Below are 27,694 nucleotides of genomic sequence, written 5' to 3'. Positions count from 1 at the left end.
TCGTTCTTAGGTAGCCGGTGTTGTAAGAGACACGAGACGGACTCGCATGCTCGGCGGGAGAGGCTCGCCACCGCGACCAACGTGGAGACGAGCTATGCGTGGAGGACGAGCAGAAAGGAGCCATCGGCATCGGCCGCGACAGATCCAAGGCACTCAGATTATTTTTGTGTGTGTGTTTTAAACCAAATGCTAATAGAGATCTACCTCTTTCTGACTGGTGGCAGTCAGTTACTCTCCAATTAAAAGCCTTTTTTTTTCTAATGGGTACTCTTTCTCCAATCGGTGGGTTTATTCTTTTAAGACAGCAATCTAGCTAACGCAACGCTTCTTCGATGCTATCGGTCCTGTCCGTAGAGGGTTACCCAAAGCGTGTTTTCCTTCGCACGTCACAAAACAAAACTGTACATGATATGTATTACAGGATGTATGCAGCATGGTCGGTTTTGTTTGCTCTCGGGTTTGGTTTTGTTTCGCTTTTCTCTTTTTTCTTTTTTTTTTCTCCTCTTTTTCCTCTTTTTTTTTTTTTTTTTTTTTTTTTTTCCGAACGGAACTGGAAACAGCGACGTGTTTGCTCAGCAACTAATCAGGGACAATTTAAAAACAGCCATAACATACCATACATGCTGTCTAATCCAAAAATTAAAAAAAAAAAAAAAAAACCAAAACCAAACCAAAACCAAAACCAAAAAAAAAAAAAAAACCAAAACAAAAAAAAACCCCAACATACACAACATGTAAATTATTGCACAAGAGAAAGGCTCAAAGTTTGCGTAAAATGCAATAGTATTGCCCCGATACAGATCATGCATTCAAACGGTGAGAACAAAAAGAAAATAAACAGGGTGTGCTGGTGACAAGCACTTTCCGAATATCCTTAGCTTCCATGATTTCCATCACAAGGGACTAGAAAACCTCTACGGGGATGCGGGATGGGGAAGGGATGGGGGTGGATGGGGGGGAGGGGGTTGGAGTACGAATATACCTCTATTCAGTTTTTATCTCGTTATTCAAGACTCGATCACTGTGCCATTTTTTCATGTGTTTCTCCAGGGTACTGTACACGCTAAAAGGCATCTTACAAATCTCGCATTTGTAAACGTCCTTTCCCACCTGCCCGTGTGTTTTCATGTGCCGGGTGAGCTTGCTACTCTGGGCGCAGGCGTAGTTGCAAAGCTCACACTTATACGGCCTCTCGCCCGTGTGGCTCCGTCTGTGGACGGTGAGATTACTACAGTTCTTGAAGACCTTCCCACAGTACTCACAAGTGTCGCTGCGTCTGCCCTCTTTTGAGCTGGGCCTGCCAGGGCCCGGGCCACTAATATGGGGGGTGCTCCCTCCGCTTCCCGTGCCGCTGCGGCCTGAGATCCCTCCGTCCAGCTCGCCCGGCGGCGTGGAGAAGCGCAGGCTGCCGTTCTCCGAGGAGTGCTCGGAGGAGGAGGCGAAGGGCGATTGTCGGGAGTCGCCGAAGCTGAGGAAGGGGTCCTTCAGCTGCCGGGAGGCGGCGTAGCCCGCCAGCCACTGGGAGTAAACGTTCTCGGTGTTGGGCATGGCGGCGGCCGGCAGGTCGAACTCCTTCTCCAGCTTGATGCGTTTGGAGAAGGGGCTCAGGGAGCTGGGGCTACCCAGCAGCAGCTTTTTGGACAGGCCTCCCGAGGCGGACTCCCCCGGGGAGCAGCCCCGGCCGTTGACCGCCCCCTCGTCGATGCGGTCAGACTCGCCGGCCACCGAGTCTTCGTCGCAAGTGTCCCTGTGCGCCTCGGGCTCGGGGAGGTGGCCCCGCTTGTGTTTCTCCCCCAGGACCTGGTGGAAGGCCTCGCTGAAGTGCTGCATGGAGCTCAGGACCATGCCCTGCATGACGTCCGGCATCGACCGGCCCTCCTCGCCGGCCCGCGAGTTGTTCTCGTGGTGGCGGGCCGCCTCCAGGCTCATCCCGAAGCCGTAGTCCGGCCTGTCGCTCTCGTTCAAGTCCTCCTCCTCTTCCTCCTCCTCCTCCTCCTCCTCCTCCTCCTCTTCCTCCTCTTCCTCGTCCCCATTCTCGGGGATCATGTTGGGGTCGTTCTCGCTCTTGAACTTGGCCACCACGGACTTGAGGGCGCTGCTGGCGCTGCCCACCAGGTCGCTGGTGCCCGGCTCAGGGGAGCTGGCGGTGGAGAGCCCGTCATCCGACTTCACCGTCATGGGGGAGGACTTGTGCATGTGGGTCTTCATGTGGCGCTTCAGCTTGCTGGCCTGCGTGCAGGCGTGGTCGCAGAGGTTGCACTTGTAGGGCTTCTCCCCGGTGTGGCTCCGGCGGTGGACCACCAGGTTGCTCTGAAACTTGAAGGTCTTCCCGCAGAACTCGCAGGACTTGGACTTCATGGGCGGCTGGGAGGGAGGAGGAGCGGACTGCAGAGGAGGAAGGGGTGGCGTGGCCAGGAACGGGGGCTTGCTGCCGGGCTGGAAGGGCTGCAGCAACCTTTGCATAGGGCTGGGCCGGCTCGGGGACAAGGGCGGGCTGGAGGTGTTGCCGGCCAGCTCCCGCAGCCTCCGGGAGAAATCCATAGCGGGGGGCTCCATCGCCATGGGGTTCAGTCGCAGCACCCTGTCAAAGGCACTAGGGTGATGGGTGGCCAGAGCCATTTCTTCCGCACCCAGGCGCTCAATGCGATGCGGATCCAAATGGTGCCTCGGGGGAGGGCTAAAGAGGGGCGGCGTGGGTGGGAAACGCCCTTCTCCCAGCCCCGACGCCTCCCTCGAGACCGAGCCGGGTATTCTGAGCAGGTTAAAAGGGTTATTGTCTGCAATGTGAATCCCGTGGAGAGGTGGCTGGGAAGGGCACTCTGCACCTAGTCCTGTTGGGATACCAACCCGTGGCGTCAGGGGGCTGCCGTGCTCGCTTTCTAGGTAGATCCGTAAGCCGTGCGTGTTCTGTGCGTGCTGCAAGAGGAACCAGGCGCTGTTGAAAGGCTGTTTACAAGTCGTACACGTGTAGCTGCTGGGCTCGTCTTTACCTGAAAAATAACACAACAAGCAGCGTCAATCTCCGGCCGTCCACCGGCGGGCGAGAGCTCGCCTCCCTGCCTAAGCTCCTCTCCTCCGGGACGCCCAGCTGGGAGCTGGGGAAGGGACGTCCCAGCTCAGGCGCAGGCAGGGGACAGGGGACGGGAGGAGGCGAGGGGCGCGACGGGGAGGTCCAAACCCACCCGAAGCGCACCCACCTCCTCCCAACAGCCCCAGCCCTGGGTTCAAAACCGAACCCCAGCAGGTAACAGCAGCAAAAAAAGCTAGAAAAAAAAAGAGGTGTTAAAGTCAATCGATGCCAGCTACAACTCGGCAGACTTTATGCTGCAAGAGGCTGCTAACATTTAAACTGGGGAGTAAATAAATAAATAGATAAGTAAATATAAGCCAAATAAATCCCCTTCTGAAAAGCACTCCAGAAAACCACATACATCGGTTCAAAGCAGCAACCCAAAGCATCACGACTGCTAGCAAGCTGGGCATCATCACTTTGTAGCTCTGGGGCAAAAAAAAAAGAAAAAAAGGGGGAAAAAATTTAAATAAAATAGAGCATGGGACAGGGAGAGGGGAAGGCAGAGAGAGCGGCAGCTCCGCCAGGGAAAGAGCTGGAGGGTGGCCAGGAGGCCTGGCCGAGCGCCCTGCTGGAGCCGCATTATTTCTCTCGCACTGAAAAGAAGCTGAGGATGGTAAATGCCACTTTGGCAAGTAGCGAGCTAACTCTATTTCATGATAATTTATTTTTGGAGATAACACGGACATTATAAAAGAGCAACCAACTAATAAATAACTAAACAAAAAGCCGGCTAATAATGACAGCAGAAGCAGCCCCTTCTAATATATGGCAAAACAAGGGAGATGAATAACTTTTTGAGGGCTGCCCATGAGGAAAGAGTGGCGTGAGATATGGCGAAGGTGAGTGTGCTTTTATCAATTACTGTAATTTTGCAAATAATTCGCTCCCACCCCGCTATGGATGCTTTTTACTAAATGCTGGTAAACCGAAACCGGAGCTAAGAGGAGGATAAAAATTCATTTCCAGCCCTGCCCAGCAGTTCTCACAGAGCTGCTGTTTAGTGATATTTTAAAAAATAAACACGATCTTGAGGTTTGCTGAGGAATAAACCAGGAGCCCTCCAAGGACATCAGTGCTTGGGGTGGATACCTGCCTGCACCATGTACTCCTGCCCTGACCCAGCATTTACATTACGAGGCATCTGCTCCATAGGCACCACTTCTGGGTAAACCTCTTTACGTGCTGCACTGAGAGCTGCCCCATTAGGTTTCCCCTATCTGCCTAATATGAAGGAAAGGAAAAGAAAAAAACAAATGAGGCAGATTTGGAAAGAAAACATCGCTTTATCTGTGCCCATCTTGTTTCCCATCTCACTTGGGAGGAAGGGAAGAAAGGCTTCATATGGGCATTTTCGTTATCCGGTGAGCTGAATGATGATTTGGGGATACGAGAGGCAGGCAGCCCGCAGCACCAGCTGCAGTGCCCCGGCGCAGCTTTCCTCCCTGCCTCCCGGCTCTGCAGTTATTCTACGTTTGGCCTGAGAAGCTGAATCGGGTGAGTAAAAAGAGACTCGACTGTCTACAGCAGGCATTTAACACTTTAATCACTTTAAAAGCCCTTGGAATAATATTTAATGTTTCATCCTGAAGCCGGCGTCGGAATAAAATGCATTGCGGTGTTTAGTATGTGCCAGACGTGCAAGTGCAGATAAATACTTAAATCTGCTGAAATTAGAGGGAAATTCAATTGGACTTTCACATTCCTATGCTCATATGTGAGCTCGGAAAAAAATCTTAAATGGGAAAATTTCATCTTGCTTCGCCATAATGAAGTGGAAGTTTTTAACACCACGGTAGGAGCTAACAACGTAACGCTACCTTGCCTCTCTACCTTATAGATCAGGTCAGAGAAAATAGCATTTTATCTTATAATGAGGACACAACATCGAGCGTTCGCTACTACATTTTAGTATTCCCATCAACTAGATATTCTAGATCATAAGGGCAGCTCGTGTAATCATAATGTCAATGAGAAGGGCTGTTACGACTGAGACTAAAGATTACATGGAAAAAGCTGCTTTGAAACTGGTAATTATTACCAGTCCACTAATAGCAAATGATGCATTACAGTTTCACCGTATAATCTGTATTTCACTCAGCTCCTGCCAGTACGGCCTTATTACATTACAGCGCTCACAAATTCTGAATTCCAAAACTACAGTCATCAATAAATGTGTTACTTGCCATAATTTGCGAAATTACTTTGTTCATAACATCTTCGACTGTTATAAAGACTGGAATTGATTTCCTGCACGGCAAAATTAGGGCTACATTGATTTAGTGGAGTGTAAAATGTAGTATTATTCTTCATTTGCTTGCCTGAAAAACAAGTTTTCAATTCACCATCCGCATTTGGTAATCAAGATAATAATTTAAATTTAAAATCATATTTATGTACAAAACTTCCCTAAACAACCCACCATTTTCAAGGGAGCAACGTAAACCCAAACAATAAAACAAAGCAGCGAAACAGTTAAAATCCACCAGCCATTTGCCTCCACCTCCTGCTTTGAAGAGACACGATTTCTAATTTGTCTATTAGTGCTTGATTAATTATGAAGGCTATTGACTGACCATATCACCACCTAGAGATACGTTCCAGTCTGATGCAGCCTTGCCAAACTGCAAGAATTATGGCACTAATCCACGCGTCGCCTGCCAGCGGCGAGACGGGTCCTTAGACCGCCGCAGCAACCCCTGGTTTTGGAAAGGGACTCGCTCTTCCTTCCTCCTGTCCCACCACCATGCTTCTTGGTACAGCGTTCGGGTCCCCCCAAAAGCCAGATGGGATTGTAGGACCTGAAGGCTGTGCGTCCACTGATGTCTTCTAGCTACGGGCCAGCCTCTACGTCCACGCAAGCTTCCCAGCTGAAGCATCTGGGCAAGACCACAGTCAAGCGAGGAAAGCACAGCAGGGAGATGTAGTAGCTGGTGCTGGCCAAGGACAGAGAGGGAGAAGGTCCCAAGGGGCTCTTCGTGCCTCATCATCCACCAGGGCAATGTGACGGGATGCGTTATCCAAAGCAGCATTGCTACACCATAGGGGCTTTCCACTGATTTCCAAGAGGCTAGCAGGCATCCCCCAGATCGAGATGTAAAGCAGGTCACCACTGAACCAGCCCTCTTCAGCCACCAGCAATGGGACTGGAGCTCACATCCTCTGCTGCTTCGCATCAAGGAATTTAAAGTTGAAAGTGACCACCAGCTCTCACTCGCTGACCTTTCCTGCAATATGTGTCGCTCAGTTGTCCTGCGCCGTGACAAACACGATGTCTTCGGGTAAAGCGTGGCCTCCTCCAGCCCCGCAAACCGTCTTCAGGCCAAAGCACAAAACCCCAGTGAAAACCATTAAAACCAGCTCGGAAGACAAGGAGAGCACCCACTGCTTGCCACCATAGTCAGTTCCCACAACTAACCACAGACGGGTACTGGGGTCCACCTGAATTTCTCTGGCTCCAAACGCTACCCATTCTCTTTTTCTGTTGAGGTTTTTTTTTTTTTGGTCAATACACTGAAAAGCCCTTTGGTACGCAACGTGCCCTCCCACGCACGCCAAGGGTACTTGTGCACCCAGAAATCAACACACACTTCAAAATCTGGTTATTTTTCCATCCTGAAGCCACTCCTTCATTCTCCTCCACTATTCAAGGACCAGCCTAGCCTTTCTCACCCCGGCATCATGCTGGGAAGGAGTTGGTTTTCCTCTAAGCCTCCCACAGAGCTGCTGCCTTCTGGGGTACCGCACCCCAGCTCTGTAAGCACGGCCCCGATTCCACTCTTTTAGCCAGGGACCTCAGCAGGCTGTACCCAACCATGCTCTCAACACACCCTGCTTGATGGTCTTTACAGACCACCCCCATAAACCCGTCCCTGTTGCTCTTCACCCATCCACCCGCCTTTGCTTTATCCACAAAGTTAATCAGCTGCAATTGCATGTTCATTTCTAAATCACCAACGAAGTGCTAACCACCACCGTGGCTCCCACCAGTCCCTGCTGACCTCTCCCATCCACTGATGCTTCTCCGGCTAAGCCCCCACATTCCCAAATCTGTTGGCTGGCTCTGAATCGCCCGGGCTAGCGATACCGCGCAGTGCTCAGTCTTCCTATACACAATGTCACACAGTACCACGTCCAATGCCTTGCAGAGTCTATTTCATCTACATTTATCAACAGAAGTTGTCATCTGGAAGAATGAAATCAGGTTTATTTGACAAGATCTATATTCCATAAATCTAAGTTGAGTGGCATGAATTATATTTCTATCCTTTAATTCTTTATCAATTGAATCTTATATTGGCTCTTCAATTATTTTGCCCAGAAGAGATAAGCAAAGTGTTGCCAACTCTCCCATGGTTACCCTGACCGGGTCTTGATGGCATTTTCCCAGTCCATAAGCTTTATTAAAAACCAGCATCACATGTCAACTCTTTAGGGATTCTTGGGTGCAAGCTGTCAGGGCCTTTTCATTTAAAAATATTTATCTCCATTGGACCTTGTATAAAATCCTCCTTGGCTACTAATGAGATAGAAAAAACATCATCGCCCACCTATGATACAGAAACATAACACTGCTGCTTTCCAGGTCTACAGCAGCAATATTTATATTAAAAATTTCCACCTTACTGCTTCTTCCATCCATCACTTCCAGGGTTTCTCTTTTCTCCAGGACCCTCAGAATCTCTCCTCTTCTCCCCGTCCATGCCAGGCACGAGTTTTCCTCCGCAACTTCCGCTCCCCTGACCAGTTCTCTACCCGTCATGGTTTCTCACTGCAATTGATTGCTATCTATTTTCCATTTTTTAAATTGTCATATATTGATTTTTTTTAATATCTAATTGCTGTTCTCATCTCACCACTTAAGCAGGGTTTGGATTTGGGCCAAAGTTGCCCTCTCCTTCCTGGACAGCTCATCAACTCTTTACAAATAGCTTCCAATTACCATTCGCATTTTTGCATGTACGTTTTTCCTTCCAGTTGATTTTACTGCTCATTTTCTTCATATTTGGGAAATTACCCCTTTAGGAGAATTACATGGGGATACCACGTACCAAATACAAACGTGGGGCCAATATGAAACCTGACTGGTCTCACGCAGTGAAGTCTCACCCACCGTTATGTATTTATTCCTTTTCTACATCCTGGCCAGTGAAGGACTAGTGACAGGGCACGGCATTTCACTACAGCACAAATGTTTAGTGTTTCTCAAGTTATTGGCTCCTGCCTAAAAAAAAAGCAGCAGAACAGCTCTTGCCTGCCCTGCCCCCAAAAGAAGTGATTTAACCAGTGACACACGAGTGACAGATTTAGCTTCTGATCCGAAAAATGTTAACAAATGAGTGAGATGGATATTGGCATTTGAGTGCCTTTAAGGGCAGTTGGCACAATTACTCGGTAAAAATGAAGAGATGGCTGCTTTCAGCATTAGGGGGCTTTTTTTATATATATATATAAAAAAAAAAAAAAAAAAAAGCTGGCTTTTCTGTACTGTGCTCACAGATACACCCGGCGCGCTCAAAGTCCGAGTCGAAGCATGCCAACATCTCCAGGCCCAACAGAGCTGACTCTGAGTGAGACCCACAGCCATGTCCACCAGCAGCAAAGCCAGACAAGATGCTGGGGAGAAGACCAGCTGGGAGGAGAAGCTGTCAGCTAGATGCCACTGCTGGGGGGGGAGGGCTAGCGGAGAGGGGAATGTGTTCTGGAGCTAGGCATGCAAGTTCAGGCATTGCCAAGTGAGTAATGGAATAACCTGCATGCATGTGCCAATGTGCTTTGGAGGAGCTTCCTTCGTTTCTCAAAAGTCAGGGCTGGATCCAGGAAAGCTGCTCACCGGACACACCAGTGCTTTACGGAAAAGCAACACTGAAACACTACGTGCAGCATCCTCTCGGTGCCCCCATCCGAAACAGGCAGCCCACAGCACAGGATGTTGTTTGGGAAGGACCACCAGATTAAGGAGCGAGTTATTAACGTAACATATTTTACCGCAGGGCATCGTACGGGCTGCACACAAACACGCAGCATTAGAGACACCCCGGTTTTCCCAGTGTTTTCACAAACAAAACGGCGGCATAACCAGTGACTGCGTACGTGCCAATGGTGTTCGCAAGGATTTCGTTCACAGCTGCAGATTTACTCCCTCAGAGAAATCCCTGTGCCAGAGAAACCTCCGAGCAGACCAGGAATTGGCCCTCGCTGCCCCAATGGTCCAGCCCCTGTTCTCGGCAGCTTCTCTCCACAAGCCAGCACCACCAGCCTTAGTGGCTTAGCTCCTGCGTTCTCCTTCACCTTCCCCAAAAAACCCACAAGTGTAAGCAAAGCCAAGGTGTCTTTACCGGGCTACCTGCACTTACAGGGCACATACATACCTTTTGCTATCAAACTGCAGAGAACAAAAGTTAAAAGCAACTCGAACACTTGCAACCTGCAGTAAGCACCCCCCTCTCTTCTGCTCGCCACCAAACAATTATCGGAGGAACAGCCTGAGCCAAACCCAGGAACTTCTTTATTCAGCTTTAATGTCAACTGACTGCTTGATTTTTGGACTGATAAATTTGGAGTTGTTATGGTATTTAAAGGGGGGAAGAAAAAAAATGGAGTTAATTGTTACCACTTGTACTTGATTCAGTTCTTCTCCATCTGGCTTGTCAAATATATCTTTTTTTCCCCTCTCTCTCTTCTGGAAATCCGTACTGTTGAAATTCCTTTCAATTGAAAACTAGAGAAGTGAAACAGTTGGGACACAGGAAGCGTCGCAGGGCTGCGAGATAAGTGGGTCCACTCCACGCCTGCAGCAGCCCACTTCTCCCTTGGTAAGAAATAGCTGCTTTGTTGTGACTCACCTTTTCCTGGTAGTCAGTAGCATCAGTTTAGATGGGAAACTGTAACTGTCCAAACATATTTTTTCCTTCTTGCACTAGTTCTTCCTCCCCATTCTCCAGATCGCAAAAGGTGCGTTATTAACCTGGTCCATCATTAACCGGTTATAAGCAGCTGTTAGCACTGTTAGCATGAGCATTGTCGCTGTTGTTGTCATAACAATTATAATAATAATAAATAACAGCAGTAGCTGCATTTATGTACAACAGGGTAGTTTCTCTCTAATCTTTTCTATCACTAGATGAACCGGATTCAGAAACACTGAAAAAGGAAAATGTCCCCAAAACTCTCTAGGAAGTGATGCAGCATTGCTTGTGAAGTAAGAAGCACCATCGCTGTTGTGCACTTGAAAAATAAAATCCTGCAAATCAAGTACACGCTGTTTATGAACAGGCCTGATGGCAGGTCCTAGGACTGGCTTAGTTGTGAAAATGTCAAAAAGCTAGAAGGTGTTTTGCTTTGTGGGACCCCCAGCACCCCATTTGCCATCTTTAACAGCCTTTCCTTATCTACGACTTATTGATAAGAGACTTATTGATATTCCTGAAAATAATTATTTTTCCTGCAAATTCAAACTCCCAGAAATCATTTTAATAAAACTGGCAAAATATTTTCTAAATGAAGTATCAACAATGCCGTTTTTTCATTACACCTCCTTTTAAAAGCCCATCTTCTAAAGAAGAACTGGGACAAAATGCTAACGCCATGACCCAAACTTCAAAAAGAAACCCAAGCAACAGCAATAATAGAAACAAAGCTACAGCTGACATTGCCTTGCCATTTAAAGATTTGGACCGGAGCTAGGAACTCCAGGAATTCACCTTTTTCTCCCAAAGCCAAATTTTCATTGGGTTTTGCAGCACTGCTCAGATTTCCACAAAACAGAAGGGTTTGAGGCCTGACAAAAGAGCGAGTGGGAAGGGATGGAAACAGGGAGGCTAGTTCCTCCCTACAGAAAAGCAACATGCAGCATTCTCGGCGGGGGACGCAGGCGGGAGCAGGGAGGGCTCCATCCACTGCTCGGCAGCCGGGCTCCTCGTAACCCTGGGGAACATCTGGCCCTTGCAGGAGATGTGCAGGCTTCACGGATGACCGTTTTGGTTGTAGCCTCAACATATCCTGTGTATTTACTCATTCTTCTAAGTAGAACCAAACCCATAACACCTAGATTCCCCCTCCCATGAAAAATATTTAATTAACAGCAAGCAACAGAACGCATGGCTTGCCGGAGCCTTGGTGGAGAGGCGCAGGGTGCTGGGGTCCTGCCGGAGCACGCCAGCGCTGCCAGGCATACCGGCCTGACCTCAACGTCTGTCACCATTTTCAAGGCGATTACAATTTGGCCACCAAGAAAACCTGCTTCAAGCTCCAACTTGGCAAGTAAGGTATCAGGCTGTGACTGATTTTGTGCTTTTTTAAAACTTAAGGGGGGTGGAAATCTGTCATGTCTTGATTAGCGAGGAACAGAAGAAACCTGCCATCAGAAAATAACGCTGTGCTTGAAATTCAGCTTTGAATGAAGTTTTAAAAAGAAACCCCTCAAGCAAAGAACACCTGATCATGCACACGTAAGCACCCTATACGCTGACGCTACGGGATGGAGAAATACAGGTGATGCAGACTGCAGCATCACATGGGTAGTAGCTCCATTAACTTCAAACACCGGCGGCAGGACCTAAAGGGCGAACTACACGGTGTTGTCAGCCCTGTAGGAGGAACTCCTCACTGATACCATCTCATTTCTCTAAAAATATCATTAGCGAAGTAACCAACATCCCAGACGCGCAGGCTTCCCCGCCCCGCCTCTCCCAGACTGCCTCTGGCGAGCGCAGGCACAGGGATTGTAAATGTAAATGATTGTAAATGTCATCGCTGGGATGACACCTGGTAAAACAGCTCCTCTGGACCTACCTGGCACCAGGTGTGTCCCCTGCTGGAAGGTCCACCTGGGCTGTGGACCCACCAAGGATCAAGATTCATCTAAGCCCTGCCCCAAAAAGAGCATCAGAGCCCTTCCAAAGCCTAACCTGACTATGCAGCAAATGATACTTTGCTCCAACGGTCCGTACTTATGCATTTACCCAGTGGCTACTGGGGACAACCAAGTCAATAATTCACTTTTTAAATGCAGTGTTGTAATTATACAGCTACAGAGAGCTTCCAAATCATTTCATTCACTCTCATACACCTACGTGATGAATTGTTTCCTTTTCTACTGTATTCTCCCCGGCCAGCAGCATCTGAAGAAAAGGCAGAGCGCGCTTCAAAAGTTTCTTGCAAAGGAAGGAAAGGACATGCTCTAGCATGACATCTCAGGTCATCCCTGCCGGCGTGGGGCGAGACACACCACGACACTCCTGAGCCCTGGCAGATGCCGGCAGTGGGGCATTTCTCCTGGTTGGTATTGCATCTTCGGCATTGCTCACCCTTGCAGCCAGCACCCGGCACGGATGAATGTGCATCGTGGACGCTGCTCTGCGATGCACATTGTACGTGAACGTATCTCTTACATATAGAGACTCTCAGAATCAACGCCAGGACGCTGCTTTCCTGAGAAGAGCCGCTAATGCTTGGTGACCCGATTAGCACTGCGGGACCTCGCTGGAGGACGCGGCTGCTCTACCGCACGGGGTACCAGTGGAGAGATTGAAGCAAGCTGGCGTTTTGAAACGGCTGTGAGCCCTCTCTCAGGGAGAAACGAGGGCCGGCACCTTCGTGGGAAGCCGGCACCTGCTCACCAGCCGGCAGGCTGCCGCCGGGGCACTGCCGGGCCACCAACTCTCCTCATCACCTATGGCTTTGCTCTATTTTTGCTGCATTTTGCATATTGACATCTCTCTCTGATGTACCTGGCTTCGTACAGCACATATGTTTTAAACCACCGCCTTGCAGAGATGTGGTGGTCCCTGCCAGCCCACCTGGATCAGGCACTGCCAAGGTCCCCTTCCCCATCCCACAGCACCCCTACTCCCACCAGTGCCTTGGGCAGTGCGCCAGTTTAGCCAAAAAGCCCCAGCCCTTAGCCGAGGGCCTTTAGAGCCTTATTCCACCTTTTTCTTCCCAAAATGGATCCTCTTCAGACTCTCCTCTTTCCCAGCCTTCCCCTTTGGCTCGCTTTCCTCTCCCTTTCAAATTAATGATATTTAGCCAGCAGCAAACCATCCTGACAAAGTGGGTCAGGGGAACTGCAGGTCCCCCCAAACAACACCGCTGCCTGCAAATCATCTGCCAGGAAGGCAAAGGTTTATTCTGTCCCTGAGCAAGTTCAATGTCACCATGGAGTTGCAAGCACAGCAAGTGCTGAACCAGATCCTACGACGTTTAGTTTCATAACTTGCACAAGCGAGTATTAGTAGAATCGATAATACATATATTTTCCCCTCCCTGCTTTGCAAATAGGACCAAAAGGTGTCGTAAAGTTGTCCACTCTCCTCCGGTTTATTCTGTCTCCTCTCCATCGTTGAGATATCCTTGAAGTTGAAAATGATATAATACTCCAAATATCTGGAGTTTGGAGGATGTAAGACTTGCAAGAATTGCTACAGCTTTATTGCGTTCTCGGGGCACAGAGAGTATTTACCATACATACATCAAGTCAAGGAATGCAAAAAGGGCATACGAAAATTTGGCGCTTCGAGCTCAGGAGTTTAAATTCCCAGAAAGGCAGATAAAGAGTAGATTTTCTTATTTATAGATTTGCAGATGAAATCCAACAACACCAGCCTCCTCCCCCCCTCCAAAAAAAGCCCTCCTTCCTTTATGTCAGTAAGGCTGATTCAATTTCCAGGCTTGCAAGGTCTCCTCTCACCGAGTATTACCCGACCCCAATAACACGCACTGTTCCAAGGTTAAGATCTGTTTCCTTACAATAATGCAGAAAGCTGTTGTTTCAGTCGTGGCTGCAGAATTCAGCTTTGAAGGACAGGTTAGTACCACACTACATTTAACTGGATTCAGTTCATCTGATTATACAGTGCCTTGCTTTCTGGAATATGTAATCATCTCTTTCTGATGACATTTTAAATATCCAACTAGACAAATAATTGCAGCAATAATTGATAGCTGAGTCAAGCTGGAAGATTATTGATTGGCACAGTACCCGCTGAAACAAATGTTCATCTTTCAAACATTACAGTGAGGATGCTTAAATCTAACTTTTGCTGATAAATGATAAAAATTTGATTTACTGATAAAACCACCAGAATAGAATATGCACTTCAGGATTTGATTACCTGGTGAAATTTTTCGAAGAAAAATTAGGCATCAGGATTTATATTCTATTTCATGTGAGTAATTGCCAAGATACGGATAAGCAGTTGAACAGAAACACACACGGAGAAGTCTTAAGGAGTTGCTGATTAACTCTCTACCTTCCTGAATGGAATTTATCTGTTCCTAATCACTGCTTACGTAGGAGTTTATCCTGCCGCCTTCCCACGGATGCCTCACGTGGGTCTCATTACTGGCAACAGGAGTTACACGTCGGGAAAGATCCCCCCATCATTTTACCAGCAGCTCGAAGCCCTCAGTTTAAATGTGCATATTCTTACTCCACTATGAAGGCAGCCAAAATGAGGGTTTGATCTCATTTGCCATGGTGTACATCAGCAGTGCCAGTGCCCAAATCTGTGATGCTGCATAAAAGCAGCAGGAGGGAGGTCAAGATCAGGTGCATTTCCAAACTGCATTCGCTGTCTTAAAGGGAGGGGGTTTAAAGCTGAAATAAAACCACTTGTCAGCTCTTATTACACAGGGGTCCGTTTAAACAAGGGATTCCTTCTAATTATGAAATTCTGGACCCCGCAGTACTGCCTATATATCACGGGGAGAAAAAGGGGGAATTTCTGAAACTTACTGATCAGAAAGCAGAGCGAGCGGCCACGGCAGAGGATCGCGTGTGGGGAAAGGCAAGCGATGAGCTGTCTAGTTAGGGCAGAGGACCCATTGCAAGGCAGAAGCCTGAAATTAAGGAAAAGCTCCAGAATATTTGAGCAGGGAACAAAGAGCAAAAATTCCAGAGTAAGAGATGAAAAATGCACTGAAACGTTTTGAAATGGAGCCATTAGGAGCTGATTGAGTCTCGGAGCTACTGTTAAAAATCAGCCGCTTGTTAGATGCGGCGATCAGCTGAGCCCTGACACTAAAGGTATATGAGGGGGCTTGTCGAGCGGCTTCACTCTAATTTAGAGATCCTCAGTTAATTAGAAAGCCCTCAGATTTTCTGCAAATGCACGAGCTGTTGATGGCCACCCGCTTTTGATGCTTTCCAGGTGACAGTTGCCGGACTGATCTTCCTGGCGCTGGCAGGGCTGCCCAGACCCTCGCCATGTCAGGGAATTCAATCGCCGCCAGTGCCGGCGCAAAGTTACAAGTAAGGTTACTCCGCTCCTACAGGCCGTTTCCTCCTCTGAAACAAACCCTGATGAAACCTGCATTTGCTTAATGCTATAAATAGCTCCAGCTTTGAATTATTATTATTATTTTTACCCCCTGCCAACTGGATGTCACAGCCAGCCCGGGACTTTGGGGTGGGATTTTTTCGAAGGTGGTGCCAGCAGAGGTTGGGAGAAGTGCTTTACGGGGAACGACCTGCTCATGTTGAACCCATGGCCACAACTGCAGGAGAGAAACCTCCCTTTGAGATGTTCATTTCCCTGATACCTACAGCAGGTAGCAGTGGCTGCAGGGGATGGAGCCCCTCTCCAGAGGACGGCACTCCCTGAGCACCCAGCATGCCCCATCCCACGGGGATGCCTTTCCCAGCTGCAAAGCGAGGTCTGGTGATGCTCTCCAAGTAGCACCCACTGCTAATAAGTAATGCAGGGCAAATACTAACAACACATGCAACCACTGAACAAAATGAGGCTTGTTTGGAAATGCAAGGAAATGAGTGGAAGTTACAGTGACAACCCAAAGGCAAGATGACAGACCTGCAGTCACACAGGGAGTCGGCGGCAGACACTAGAAAATTAACTCTCAGGAACAGTCTGGCATTGGCAGGGAAATGAATGAGATGATCTAAGAGATATTTTCCACCTCTAATAGGATTTGATGATGATTTTGCATAGGCTTTTGTGCTAGCCTGGCTTTTGATAAAGGCATGGTGTCTCTTTTCAACCCACATGCAAGGGAGAGATTAATAAGTTGCAGACTCAGCCCACCTCGGCTATAAATGGTTCTTGTGCCTATAGGAGGAAAAAAAGCCAAGCTATCACTGAAAAAAAAAACCCAGTGAACTGAGTGCAGTTAGTGCTTTTACACCCAAATCTTCAGTTATTAAGAGATTTAGAAAGGAGAGAAAAATTCTCCTCCAGCATCCAAAAAAGCACCAATTTACTACCCAGACAGGGCAGCGATGCACAAACCACAGCCAGTTTAGGAGGGCTGGATTGAGACCTTTCCAGGGAGAGCGTCGCTGGGGGCTGTGGGATGCAAGGGGAGATGAGATGGCTCCAGCACATCTTGCAGGTTGCTTTTCCCCCATGCAGGAGAAGGGGGCAGAGCCACTGGCAGGTAAGGACAGCACTTGCTTGGGAAGACCTGGCGTGGAGACTTTTGCCCGCTCACAACCTCATATCAGTGGAGGAAAAGACCAGAGGACTGGCCTTGGAGGATGGATTAAGATAGCACTGATGGTAAAGAACAAAATGGAAGCAAGAGTTTTTAAGTGTACAAAACGCATTGTAGAGAATCCCATCTTTTAGCAAGATAAGCATTTTCTTACAGGAAAATGCAATTAAATGTTGTAACTGCCAGCGCTTAAGATACCAGTAACAGGTAGCGATAAAAAAACCCTAACCTCACCTGATGAAGCAAATAATCTTCCATGTAGTCTGCATGGTATCTATCATGATACCTTTCCTTGGGAAAAATGCCCCCTTACTCCATGGGCTCTTCCGCTGTTATTTTTCAGCAGGAAGATTTGGGGATCCAGGTCCTGCTCTTTAGCATCACTGGGACTAAACTCTTGAGCCTTGCTGCTGCCTAATCCTTGCGTTGGGCCAAATGAACATGGCTGCCATTCAGAAGAGAGCCGCTCTCCTGCTCTTCATCCACGAGTCTTCCTTTTCTGGCTTTTCACCTCTTTACTTTGACAACGCCTTGGATAAGGGGGCTGGGGCCCCCCATCATCTGTCTCCTCATGCTAGCAAAATCAGCCCACATATGCTGCTGTACATCCCGGTGCACAGGAGGACGCGGGGCACACTGTGACCTGCCAGCAGCATCTCTACATCCACGCAGCCGGGACAACTCCCTGGGAAGCCACGTGCCAGTCCCTGCTGGCATCGCTACCCTTGCTGCCAACCTACAGTCACCCACAGGGCAGCTCTGCTTTTCAGGAAAACCAGCTCACGGGGCCGAAGATGGGCAACCAGATGCATCACCACATGCCTGACCACAGACTTCTGCCTGCAGAGAGCATTTCAGGTTCAAGGCCGCTGTTATTTGCACTGCAGCCAGATCCAGCGGCTGCCACGGGGGACCAGAGCCCCTCGGAGTGCGGCACTGCACCCAGAGATAACGAAACGACAGTTCCTGCCCCCGAGCTGGCAATTATCATCACCGCTATTATAACCTGACGAGAGGGGCTGTCAGTTTAAACAGGCTACTGCTTCGACACCAATCCTTCCCACTCCTTGGGCTTAAGAGCGCTGAATATTTCAGCAGGAAAATGGCAGAAGCTGCAATCCTCCCATTTGCTGTCACGTCTCGTAGCACTTTTGGAAAACCACAGCGGCACATTCGCAGCTGGAGTAAAAGAAATTGGCCTCACGTCATTTTTTAGCAATAATACAGTAAGAAAGCAATAACGTTAAAAACAATTAACATCGAGACGTTGCACTCAATCGCACTTTAAGTCCGAGGAGCTCGGCATGCTTTGCAAATGGCCTTTAATGCCACGAAGGCTATATGGGGAGTGGAAGCATTGCCCATGGTCCCGCAGGGGCATTTTCTAGCCGCTTACCTCCGGGTCCTCATTTTCTCAGGGATGGGAGCACTTTCCAACAAGCATCGGCAAGCATAGAGCTCGTACCTGCCATCTCCAGCATCTCCAACACCCAGTCTGTGCCCAACCCTCCCCGTGCTCCCCAAAAAGGGTGCTGGATGCCGTGGTGATGGACGGCAGCTCCATGAAAGACGTAAAAGTCCTTGAGTCATCACTTTACCTGAACGTTTTATCAGAAAACACCCCATCCAGGGGCAGGCTGGGAGATGGCCGCATATACAGCAGGTCTGAAATTGCGATCAGCTTCACCTCGATCCTTTTCCGATGTCCTTGGCCATCCAGTTAAGATCTGACAGCATTTAAAGATGACAGTGCTTGAGGTAATGGGACAATGCCGTAACAGGATTACAGGAAATGTGAAAGAAAGGACATACGTACATAATGTCATTTAGGTAATGTCATCTATGAACAGGTTTTGCTGCAATTTTGCTGACAAAGAAGTCAGTCTCACTTATACAATTCCTTTTAAACTCTGTTACTGCTGTAAATAGTTTACTTCTTCCTGAAAGAAAGCTTTTTAGACGTGTCGTCGCAAATATTTTGTCCAACTTTCTCGCTGGTCCAAGGCGGGGGTATCCTAGGCTTGGGGGAGGGGGGAGGGGAAGCAATACAAACCAGCACAAGGCGGCAAGCAGGGCGAGGCAGCAGGATCGAAGGACTCCACGCCGCCCTCCCAACCTAGCTGCAGCACCCAGACTTTTTAAGATCCTCCCAATTAATTTCCACCCAGCTATTTCCTCCCCGCGTCCTTTTTCCATCAGTATTCCCTTTCAGTCCCACCGCAGCTGCCCCCGAAACAGCTTCCTCATTGTCCCCCACCAGAAGTGGTGTATGTGTGCCAAGCAACTGACCGCAAACAAAAGCTTGTTTGACCAACGCTTGTTCTGAAACAAAACCCCGGCTGGAGAAGGAAATCCCGCAAAGGAGGGGGGATTGATGCTGGGACAATTTGGAAGGCGAGCCCAGGCGCGCTCGCCCCCGGGGACTCACATTCTTGCCAGACAATGGTGTCTGGCCTCCTCATTCACCGCCTGCCTCACACCCCTCCCCAAAAAATCCCTCCTAAAAGCCATGTTTATTATATAGTCTGATAAGCGGGAGAGATGCCGTTAAATTGAGCCCGCGACCATCTCGGGCACTGCCTGCAGTGTCTCGGGGACAGTGGGCAGACAATAGAAGCCTCTAAAGGACTTGGGGAAGGGTTTCCAGAGCTAAACTTATGGCTAGGAAATACTGGGATGACTTGACTTCTTCTACGTGGGATGGTGAAAATTAATGGCCAAGGGGGTGGCTGCGAGCTCCCCACTTGCTACCCTTTCTCGGGGAGCATTTACTCTTTCTGAGCAAAACGCTGCTTCTGAGCTCCCCAACCTTGCCTTAGATGACTCCTTCCCCTGAGCCCGGCAAAAGCGGCTGTTATGAAAAAGCCAGGCTTTTGCCCCCCACACATCTGCCTGCCATTGGCATGTGAAGTTACCGATTAGAGGAAACACCCTCCCTGGGCAGGCAGCCCCCTCCCTCGATAAGTACGGTTGGAAACCACAGGAGTTGCACAGGCCAGTTCGCATGCCATACACCAGCCTGACCATCTTATCCGTTAATAAACAGACATTCAGGTCTTCGTCGCATTGAGCAACGTTGACATCTGCCCGTTTAGGCAACACGTTGGGCAGCAGCTGGGTTTGTGGCCAGGCAGCCGGCAGGGTTTGCTGCAGGCTCCCCGCAGGCTTTGGCGGAGGCAGGATCCTACCGCCTGTCTGTCTGTCTGCCCGGGCACGCATTACTGCTGGAAGACGCTCGTAATAAACACAGATACGTTAAAATTCCTCGCAAGGTTGTAATACTCGGCCCTTGAACAGCACGTCCCAGTCGTCACCGAGCCATCCCCGGGAGCACAGGACACCACCCCCTGCACCAGGTAGAGATGGAGAAACCGGCCGAAGCGGCTCTAGTCCATCCCCCTGCACCCACCCTGCAGTCCCCAGCTAAGGAGAAGAAAAGCTTTTGCCATGATTAAAGGTGATTTTCTAAAGTGTATTTACCATTTCAGTGCCGAGGCCGCTCATGGTGTTTATATGTATGTTTGCAAGCATATGTATACAGTTTTTATTTCTACCCCCACAGAAGTGCTTGTGCAGGTGCTGTAATAAGGTATCTATGGGATATGAGCACGCAGGGACGAACCACAAAACTGAGATGTAGATTTTGGTACTGTTCACGGAGTGCCAAGGCTACAGCCCCGATCCTGGGGCAAACTGCTGGTCCCTTGCTTTCGGAGTAGGATGTGCCCCTCTGCACGCTGTCTACCTGCCAGTTCTGCTGCTGTCTGAGCTTCCAGCTCTACAGAGATCCCGCCACAGCCGAGCTTCCCCATGGCTGGGAGACAGCCTTGGAGGGTACTGAAATGGGAGACAAGCGGTAGGACCTGTCCCCTTGCAACAGCTCCGGCAGCACCTGCAGCTCCCTGCCCACTTCAGTCGGACACATGGGTGATCAGGATCAGACCCGTGCAGGTTGTAACCAGCTGCAGGGCTACAAACACAGCCGATGATGTGCACGTGCCTTGTGCTGTACATCCCACATTTTTAAGCAGTATTAAGCAGTTCTGCGCTTACTTTCCCACCTTCTTTAAAGCTGAGCTTTTAAAAGCCCTCCAAGTCAGCGTGTCCCTACAGCCACCACTTCTGGCACTCAAGATGAGGCTATCCCATGCCCCTATGCCTACCCAGAGAGGGACCTACCTACTGCTACTAGAGGAAACAGCAAGGCGGACAGGTGACCGCGTCAAAACCTGACCGCTCCAGCTACGCCGCCTGTGACACACCAAACAAAATGCTTCTGGTCCACAGAGCTACACTATACATTGAATAATACGCTACACGGGGCGGGGTTTTTTGTTTTTCTGAAATTAATAATGCTGCCCTTAGCATTTACTGTTTCCGTCTGCCTCCTCTGAAGCCGGGATGCTGAAGTCGCAGAGCACATCCCTGCTGGAAGCTAAAAGAGGCTGCCAGGGAAACACATGCAGCCCTCCCGAGCCGATTAGGCATTTTTAAGCGCAACCCCACCACTTCCAGAAAACCAGCCCTAATCGTTCTTGCCCCGACAAAGCCTCTCTTGAGCACAGCGCTGCTCCACAACACCTCGAATAACTTTGCACAGAGGGAGGGGAGCTACCCCATCCCATCCGCTGCAGCCAAGCAGAGCAGCAATCCACATCTCATGGCCGAATTAGATGATTTTGACATAACATGTGTAGGTGAAATTTCAGGAATGGGGCTATCCCTGTTAGAAAACGGTCAGAAAAACAGGGTTAATGCCCTCGTTATCTGGCTAACCACATTGCTGCACTGTGCGTGGTCCGTCCAGTGATACTAGCCTGTTGGGCGAGCAGGGATGCTGCAGCACCGAGTGCTGCAGAAGCAGGGCCAACAAAGCAGTCCCAGCGAATTAACCAGCCACCATGGAAAACCTGGCTTTATTCCTTACTAGGAACATCAGGAGGTGATTCCTCCCTCCCTGACTCGCTCAATTCTTTTCTTGCATCCGGCTCATCCATCCAAGCCAGTGTGTTTGCAGCAGTGCAGGGGATCGCTGCAGCTGGGGATGTGGATGAAATAGCCTCGTGGCTCTGCTCTCACTGTACAGCAATGGGTCCCATGTGATGGGCTGCCACAGAGGACGGACACTGCTCACTGCTACCTAACGTAAAAGGCTGCTGGAGCACTGGCTGCTGAACCTGACCTCTCGGACGCTGCTCCAGGAGGCCAGAGCTGAGGCATACGTGACTCATTTATAAATTATATACCATGTGTTGGTTGTTGTGGTTTGTTTTTTTTTTTTTTTTAATTTAAATACTGTTAGGCAGAAATTCCGCAGCAATTTGCTTTGTTTCTTTGATCATGGGATTGCTACTCTTCTTCCCCTGGGGAGAAACATGCCCTAAAAACAAACAAATGCTGCACTGGAAATAAAGAGCCCACTTCTTTGAAACCTCTGGAGATACACTCACAGCTGTTGGAAGAAACACACTCACCCCTAAAAACCAAAACTACCCGGAGCTGTGCCACTGAAGGACACCAGGAGGCCCACAGCAGCCCCTGGCTCCAGTTTCACAAACTTGCAAATGTTTTCCAAATTCCTAACCCTACAAATAAGTGTGCAACAGGACATGCAACCACTGTCGGCATGTGAAAACACAGGGCTTTCTCTGCCAGGGCTGGGGCAGCTACTGATGTGCTCTGACCCCACTGTAGGACAGCCGCTTCTTTCCACTGACAGCATTTGATGTATTCAAATAACTTTCGTGAAGCTTCCAGCCTTCCCTACCACTGACTCAAACTCTTGTTGGTTTTGTAGATCTGGAATAATCCCTTTGGCCTCATGGCAGCAAGCGGCGTGAACCTTGCCTGTGTGTATTTGATCTGAAGTGGGACTGAAGTCCCTTTTTCAAGTTTTATCCCAGAGCACCAGTAGGATCCCATAATCCCATGGCTCCAAGAAAGCTTTAAGAAAAACCACAGTTGCAGTGAGAATCGCCACCAAACCACACACGTTGGCAATGCCGGGCTACCTACCTATGCAGATATTTGGACTAACTTCCAGCAGAAAAGGCACAAGAGGACTTCTCTTCTACGCCTAGCCCAAATCCATTTACATCTGGCTCTGCACCCCACCTGCACGTAAGCCACCACAGTCTCCCAACCTTTCCTTTTGGGTGACAACTGTCATTTTCCTATATGGGGCCTGATGCGATGTTGAAGCCTCCCACAATCAGCTGCAGACTTGAGGTCAGACCCTCTGCGAGCGACCCAGGGGAGGAGCAGCATGCCAGGATACGGTGGGAATCTGCAGCCTGGCGCTAAAACGTGGCTCTCAAATGCAGGGGGGTACCTCTCCACCACCCTTCACAGGTGGCCCCGAGCTCGTTCGGCCCACAATCTCCTTCCACGACTGCTCTGAGTCAGCCCTGTGCCGCATGATCGCATAAATTCAGTGCTAAGCCTGAACTAATATAGCCAGGCTCTCCGCAGGGCTTATCAGCTCGGGCTGGGTGCTGCATGGGCTCGGCACCTACCCTGCTCCCGGCTGGGCGATGGCACGGGTCCAGCCAGCTCTGAGCATGAGCAGAGCTCGCTCTCATCCGCTGGCAAAATGTATGCAAGCTGTAAGAAGTACGCCTCGGAAACCCTGGAAATCTGACAGCTTTTGGTGTTGTAATAATGCAATTCAAAAGACTACCGGGTTTGTATAAATATTTGTACAGACACTTATCGCTGTAGCAGTCAGATACTCGGTCCCCCTGAATCAGCTGATCTGCTTCAAGTCCTCGCCTCCGTATGCAGAAGTCTGCTAACCAAAACCGTGCAACCCCAGCGTAACCATCCACATAGCAAAACCTAAAGCCTCTGTTTATATAAATAGTCTCCATCCTCTACCCTCCCTACTTGCTGGGCGGCTGTCAGCAAAATAAAATAAAAAGTGGGATCAGATTCCCAACCCACTAAAAGAACACGAGCAGGATGCATGTTTTAGCCAAGGAATTAAGTAATTATTATTAACGCATTGAATGCTCACTAAGAAATGTTTGTACTTTGCCACTGTAATTAAAACATACTCACTCATGCAGCTCTCAGCCTTCAGAAACTAGTATTGCATTTTATAGTCCAGGTTTGGGGTTTTCTTTAATAAGAAAATACTTTCACGCTGAATTTTTCATCTTCCGCTGGCACGGAAAGGCAGGACAAGGTCTCTTAATATTCATGCCCATTTTCTTTTCTAAACAATTACAAATACTTTTTTTTCCAGCGGCATATACATTTTCATAATGAAAAGTCCTCTGTCATTCTTCCTCCAGTACAAGCTCAATCTTGATGAATAAAGCAGGTCCCATCACCTTCCTTGTGTGAGTGGGTGCCTCGCTCTGCACTTACGCTGCTGCTATTTCCATCCCCATGAGCTAAACTGCCAGTTTCTTGATGAGTAGGTACCTACGTAGGGCATCTCTCATCCAAATCAATGGGAAACCTCGTTCAAGGAGGCACTCGCCCACAGCACAAGGGCTGCAACGCCTAACCCTAACGAAGGACCAGTTTCTAATCCCTTTCCTCGAGGTCCATTCGCTTCAGCCAGCTGCTCACGAAAAAAAGGGCAGCAGAATCCTGCCTTCTGTCTCCGTGAAATGGGTCAAAGACACATAGGATTATTAGTAACTTGCAAAGAAAGCACCCAAGACATAAAATAATGCCACCGCTAGATTTTATCGCTCTTACTCACAATGAGCAAACACCAGGGGAATCACCGAGCCGAGTGCTTCTCACCCGCTCAGAAGGAAACCGGACCCAGCTCCTGCCTCCTGGAGCCACTCCTGGAGCCACCGCCGGAGCTACACAGCTCCAGCTCCCCACCCGGGTAATTAACCGCCAGACCAGGTAAGCTTCACCTGCCTCACCCCTCCCAGAAAAGAAAAAGCACTGCAGCTCAGGTTCAAGGATTTCATTTTAATCTTCTCTTTACCCTCAGATGGACGTGCACAATTGCTCCGTTTTGCCATCCCCAGCCACCGCTGATTTAGCTAATGCTCCGTTCCAGCAGGAAACATCTTAACTCTGAAGATCTGATGATTGCCCCAGCAATCAGTTGTTCAAATAGTTGAAAATTAAGACTATTGCACACAAAGTAAATTAAGTAATTTTCTACCCTCCTAGGGTCTCCCAAGTCTATCAGATTTCCCATGACTGGTACGTTACGCTGCCTCATTACTGTACAGAAAATACAGCTCCATGAGTCCTTTAAGTGGGCTACCCTCAAAGACTCGGGGAAAAAAAGATCTTCGCAAACACAGATCCCAGTGCAAACGAAACGAAGAGCAGAAGAGGATCGGCAGAGCATGTTTATCTGCTCCCATGCTCAACTCTCATGCCTTAGGGCTGCATAAACCTCTGCAAACCCCAAGAAGGGTGTATGCAGCCATTCTCTATGACACCAACTTTGTCGATGGCGATGGTTTTGTTTGCAGGGATGCCAGCAGAATTGGGGGTGAAGGAAGATGCCCTCCAATGTAAAAAGACTGCAATCTGATCCTAAAGCAGGTACCGATTCAGCATCCTTAATACAGCAGTCCTACTTCTCAGTCTCCTTCCTAAAATAAGTAAGCAAGACAGCTTTTAGGCCGTGACTGACTGATCATTTTTAAATAAGCATTTTGAACTCAGCCTGCAAACATTCCTACCACAACGCTATGGGATGCTCTGTTAGCTTTAGCCATTAGAACAAGTCTTCAGCGCGGGGACAGCGCTGCACTGCTTCCCGCTGCTCCCTGGATCCCTTCCACCCTGGCTGCAGCATCTCAGAGAGGTTTTGTTCCCAAGCCCAAACAAGCTGGAATTGTTCCCAAGCGTTTGGAAACCTTGAGCCGAGCAATAAGCACTCGGCATTATGGTAATCACCTGGTGGTGGCCGCTCTAACTTCAGTTTTACATTGAGACTTTCATTGAAACCCTCTGGTTTTGGACTATTTTTAATTTGCAGCAGAAACTCTCCCTGGTTGGTCTTGAGCCAGAGGTGAGCTTTTGTAAGACAAAAAAAAATAAATCAGTCACTTATTTTCAGCTAAAAAGAGAGGGGATGGGAAAACCCCACTGAAAAGAGCTTTTTAAGACAGTTAGTCACAAGTTACCAAACAAGGGGACAAACAGCCACCCCACGTTCGCATGCAAATCAGGCCCTCAAAGAACCGGCGCTTTATAGACTGGGGGGGAAAGCAAGAGGAAAAGAAAGCAAATGCTATTAACAGAGTTAAATATTTTTGTACGTGCTTCAAAGCATGTCCAGTAATCACTTTGCACTGTGTTTCTTTGGCAGAAGCTGGCCCATGAGGCCGGGCCCCACCACAGAGGTCCATCAGGACGCACAGGGAACCCACCTTTAATCTGAAAGATGGAGAAGAAACTGGAGCTCTTGGGTTCTTCCATCCTGGGGGCTTTCTAGAAAGTCTGACTTTCCGGAAACGCCACCCACGACCGCCCCAAATGCCAGGTTCACTGGCGGCACCTCAACTTCAGAACCCACGTTTGAACATTACTTGTCCTTTGGCATGGGGCTGGCAGCACGTGTCAGCCCTTCAAGACCAGGGGGAAACAAGAGCCGTAGTATAGATGATGGGGCAAAAACTGTCAGAGCTTGAGGAAGAAGCAGGCGCCCACTGCCCAAATGCTGAGGCCAGTCACCGGGAACTGTGCCAACGCTCCTATGGACTCCTCACACACACCTCTTTACCTACAAATTCCTCTGGTTTGTGCAAGCATGGACCATGGCGTCCCCTTCTGCTCCTCCAGGCTCTGTCTGTACTAGCACCTCGCCTCAATTCCAGCCATTAGTGAAGCCACACTCACAAAAACCTCTCGCACAGGCATGGAAATCTGCCTGGATCAGGAAACTTCACCTAGTCTCCACAACCAGAAAAATCCCTTCCTTTCTTCTGTGCAGGTGCTTTGCATTAGCACAGGAGCACCACTAGCTGTATCTACATGAGGATTTTCATCTGGAGGAGATGCCCTGGTTGGCCCCATTGGCCGTGTTTGGGTTCAGTGCAGCACAGAGTTTGTGTGCATTTTTATCAGGTACTTTGCAAGGGAAACTAAGCGGAAGGCTTCACCCCAGAGCATGCCAGACGTGCTCCGAGCCCCACTGTAGGCGCAGGAGCCCAAAGCACCGACAGGTCCTGCAGGCAGTCTTGGATGGGTTTGGTGGGGACATTTGGCTCGGGCCACCAGAGCACAGCGAGACCAGGGTAGAGCTCCCAAAGACAGCGTCTGGGAGCTAATCCCAGGTGTACAAAAGGCCGCAGGATGACACCTGGGTCCAAGCAAAGCCTGAGTGGAAAAGCTACATGTGGGAGAAAGCAATGAGTAAGACTGGGTAGAAGAACACGACTACTCCTCAGCCATCTGCTAAAGCCTTGGGTCATTCAGAGAAGGTCTGTGGTGACCTGGACCTGCACAGTTATTCCTGCTGCTCGCAGGACCCTGCCTCAGCCATGCCTTGTCTGGGGATGAGTATTTGGAGAGATTACCTACCCAGCAAAGGTGTGATTTGGGGAAAAAACCCACACCTCAGTTGACCATCCCAACCCAGATAAGCACCAGGGAGAGGCTCCAAGTCCCCACACACAAGTATATGCACTAAACAGATGGAAACATCCCAGTGCTGAGCCCGATGTGTTTTTCCTGGCTTGTTTGCAATACAAGAGCCTGAGAAATGCCAGGGGCCTGCTCGCCACCAGCTTATTTCGGAATGCTTCCCACTGTCTGGGTGTTTAGGTCTTGCATATCCCCCCTCTTCCTCCTCCACCCCTCCCAGCATGCAGGCACCCAAAAGGAGATTGCCCACCGTGGCACAAGAATGTTGCACAAGCTGTGACTTTCTTCTTGTTACCCTTTATCTATCCCTGAGCCCCGATAAAAATCAACCTATGACCTCCTGCTCCTTTGATTTATATTATTTTTTATTTTGAAACCAGACTCGTTCAGCTCACCGGATCCTAAAAGGGAACTGCAAAGAGCCCAGCCCTACTCCCACTAGAAACACCGGGATTTTAATATTTTGCTTGGAAACGGGTGCGTGCAGAAGCCACCAGTGTAAGCAAAACCGAACAGCACCACAGCAGTTTCTCCCATCCTTTCCTAACCAAGCCTGCTATTCTTGGGCACTGTCAAACTGAGGAATCTCCCTTC

General features: G+C 49.1%; 1 protein-coding gene across 9 annotated transcripts in view; it reads right to left on the bottom strand.

Moving 5' to 3' along the window:
* BCL11A (BAF chromatin remodeling complex subunit BCL11A) overlaps positions 1–27,694 on the bottom strand; it is a 159,922-nt gene that overhangs the window by 11,434 nt on the left and 120,794 nt on the right. For 8 of the 9 annotated variants that reach the window (XM_030022186.2, XM_030022182.2, XM_030022180.2 and 5 more), the window contains one exon: positions 1–2,990. This exon is cut by the window's left edge and continues 2,551 nt beyond it. In XM_030022186.2, coding sequence (XP_029878046.1) covers positions 985–2,990 — 2,006 coding nt within the window. In that variant the 3' untranslated portion in view covers positions 1–984. The remainder of the gene's footprint in view (positions 2,991–27,694) is intronic. The other variant, XM_030022190.2, reaches the window with a different exon arrangement.

This window comes from Aquila chrysaetos, chromosome 8, assembly GCF_900496995.4.
Source record: "Aquila chrysaetos chrysaetos chromosome 8, bAquChr1.4, whole genome shotgun sequence".
Classification (NCBI taxonomy): domain Eukaryota; kingdom Metazoa; phylum Chordata; class Aves; order Accipitriformes; family Accipitridae; genus Aquila; species Aquila chrysaetos.
Note: the sequence above shows the minus strand (reverse complement) of the source record. Positions and strands in the feature narration are given on the sequence as shown.